Consider the following 2,706-nt stretch of genomic DNA (forward strand, 5'->3'; position numbering starts at 1 on the left):
TGGAATATCATGTTCAGCGCTTACAATGTTATATAATAAAAAAATGTACTATGATAACACGAATGGTGTAATATACATAAGCGTAATGATATATGAGATAATATTTGTTTATATGTAATGTATATATAAAAAATAAACTGTGATATGTCTTGTTAAATATACTTTTTTCTTTAAAAATATTTATGGTTAATCTATATTGTAATATAGAAATAAGTATATACATTATTATTCGAATGTATTAGAATGAATCTTGTGCGTGTATTAAATGTTATATAATTCTTAATCTTTGGCGTGTTATGTAAATTTATTAAAATATTATATGATAATTCATTTTAATAAACATTTATGTATATTAATGTATAATGAACAACTATACTAAAGATTGAGTCATAAATCCTATTTATTCTAGTATTACATATTATATGCTGTTCACAGAGATAAAGGAAATACATCAAAGAACTAAAAAGTAAAAAACCAATTATTTATATATTAAAACTAGCAACGCACATTAATATTAAATGTATATTTTATTTTCCATATTTACTATGTTACTGAAATTATTTAATTTTTATATAAATATGAATCTTTAATAATATATATTATCAATCTCCATCACATTTTTGTTTTCATTTTTAAATATTATTCCCAATGTTGACATTTTCGGAGATAATAATTAAAAAAACACTTTATTTGAAAATTTTTTTTACTTCATTAATTTATATTTTATAAAACTTGATTTCTATATAAATCAGCCATGATTATAAATGAATTTGTTATTTATAAAAAATATAAATGTTTCCTTCTTCATATTCTGGGTTTGAATTTTAAAAATTCAATATTAACTTATTCATAAATTATATTATGTCCTTTATTTCACTTGTGAGATCATATAACTACATCCAATATGAGTAAGAGTATTGTACGTTTGTATTTTAACAATAAAAATTTAAATATTTTAATATTATATTTTTCATAAATATTTTAATATATTGCTCATTGTAATATAATTTTCGTAATATTATTATATTCTTTTTTTAGTATAACTATATATATTTATTTCCTCAGTGTGAGAGTACTAAGAAAAACATTACAAATGAAGAAGAACAAGGGTCTCATAAATATTGTGAAAACCACAGTAGTATATCAGAAGATATAAGATCCGAATTTAATAGTATATGCAAAAATGTTTTGTCATATTTTAATAAGATGGAAGCATTAAAACATACGGATCAACATGTTATGGATGGAACCTGTGTATACTTACATTATTGGTTATATTATGATCACCTTAAGACAAACCATAATCAAAATATGAATGCCAAAAAGCTATGTGATGCATTGATAAAACTAAATAATGAAAAAGTAGACCCAATATGCCAGAATTATAAGGATTTTGATATAACAGAAGATATGTTAAAAAAAATGAAAGATCTATATGACATTAATACTAATGTTAATGCTTTAAAGACCAGTTGTACCAAAAATGAAACATGTGAGATTGCTAATACAATTGTTTCAAAATATAAGAGATACATGTATGAATGCGAATCTCACGGTGATGTGAATTTTTGTAAAATATTAGAAGACTATAAGAATGAATATAATTCAAAAATAATGCACCTTAATGATGGTACTGCTACGTATGAAATATTATATTCATTCCAAAGAAATAATATTCCTCATACTATTATATCAGTAATGGGTGGAACACTATTTTGGCTCCTATTTTTATTTATTCTATATAAGGTTAATGTTTATATATTATAAATATAGAAATAATACAAGAAAATTTTCTAAATTTTCAAAAAAAAAATAAGCATACCCTAATATTTTATAGTTACAATAGTTCTATTTGTTTTAATTTTCATTAGTTTAGGGGAGATGTTTCATACTTGCGTACTGTAATAAGGAGAATGAGAAATGCACGTAATAATATGGATGAAGAATGGAAAATTTTAACATGTTCTGACCTATCCCACAGAATTACAAGAAATAGAACACATAATATATCATATCATTCTGAGTAAATTTTCGTCATTTATGTGTTCTAAGGAGACTATTTTTTTTATATATGATACAAAATAAATATAAGCAACATTGAACAGAGTATTCTTATAACAAATTTCATAATAATTAAATAGTTATTGTAATACAGTATGAACGAAACAATGCTAATTCATCATTTTAGTTGGATAATAGTTCAGTAAAAAATAATACGGTTCATAGTTTAGGTTTAGCAAAATTAGATTTTTTGTTTATAAATTATTCATATATTTACTAGTATGATTAGTGAAATGAGATCACGGTTAATTCTGCAAAGTGATTAATTTTAGTTTTAAAAAATATTTAGCATTATTATATAACTACTGAGTGCAATGCGTGAACATTTTATGCATAGTAAAATTTTTATGCGTTATAATACTGTAACAGAATGATTGATAATTGTTAGAAAAAAAATAAATCTTATAGGATGTACTATATCAAATTTATTACATGTGACAATTTATAATTAAATCTAATGAATAGAAAGAACAAATAGTAATATATTTAAGGTAAAATATATACTTGTCATAATATGTTGTCCCTATCTTTTATTTATTTTTTTTCTTATTAGTTAATCCTTGAACACATAAATTTATTCCTAATGTAGATATTCTATGTATAACTATGAATTATACTTAATAACTATACAATAAAGATATATTT

The 2,706-nt window shown here is 21.9% G+C and overlaps 1 protein-coding gene across 1 annotated transcript; it reads left to right on the top strand.

Annotated features, from left to right (window-relative positions):
- Positions 1–904: 904 nt before the first annotated feature.
- PGO_002130 (variable surface protein) lies at positions 905–2,027 on the top strand (the record flags this gene model as incomplete). The annotated part of the gene is made up of 3 exons (XM_028691075.1): positions 905–919; positions 1,039–1,746; positions 1,872–2,027. 3 exons carry the CDS (start codon positions 905–907, stop codon positions 2,025–2,027), a joined length of 879 nt encoding a protein of 292 aa, XP_028546876.1.
- Between the last annotated feature and the right edge of the window lie 679 nt (positions 2,028–2,706).

This window comes from Plasmodium gonderi, assembly GCF_002157705.1.
Source record: "Plasmodium gonderi DNA, contig: Pgo-contig_223, whole genome shotgun sequence".
NCBI classification, from domain to species: domain Eukaryota; phylum Apicomplexa; class Aconoidasida; order Haemosporida; family Plasmodiidae; genus Plasmodium; species Plasmodium gonderi.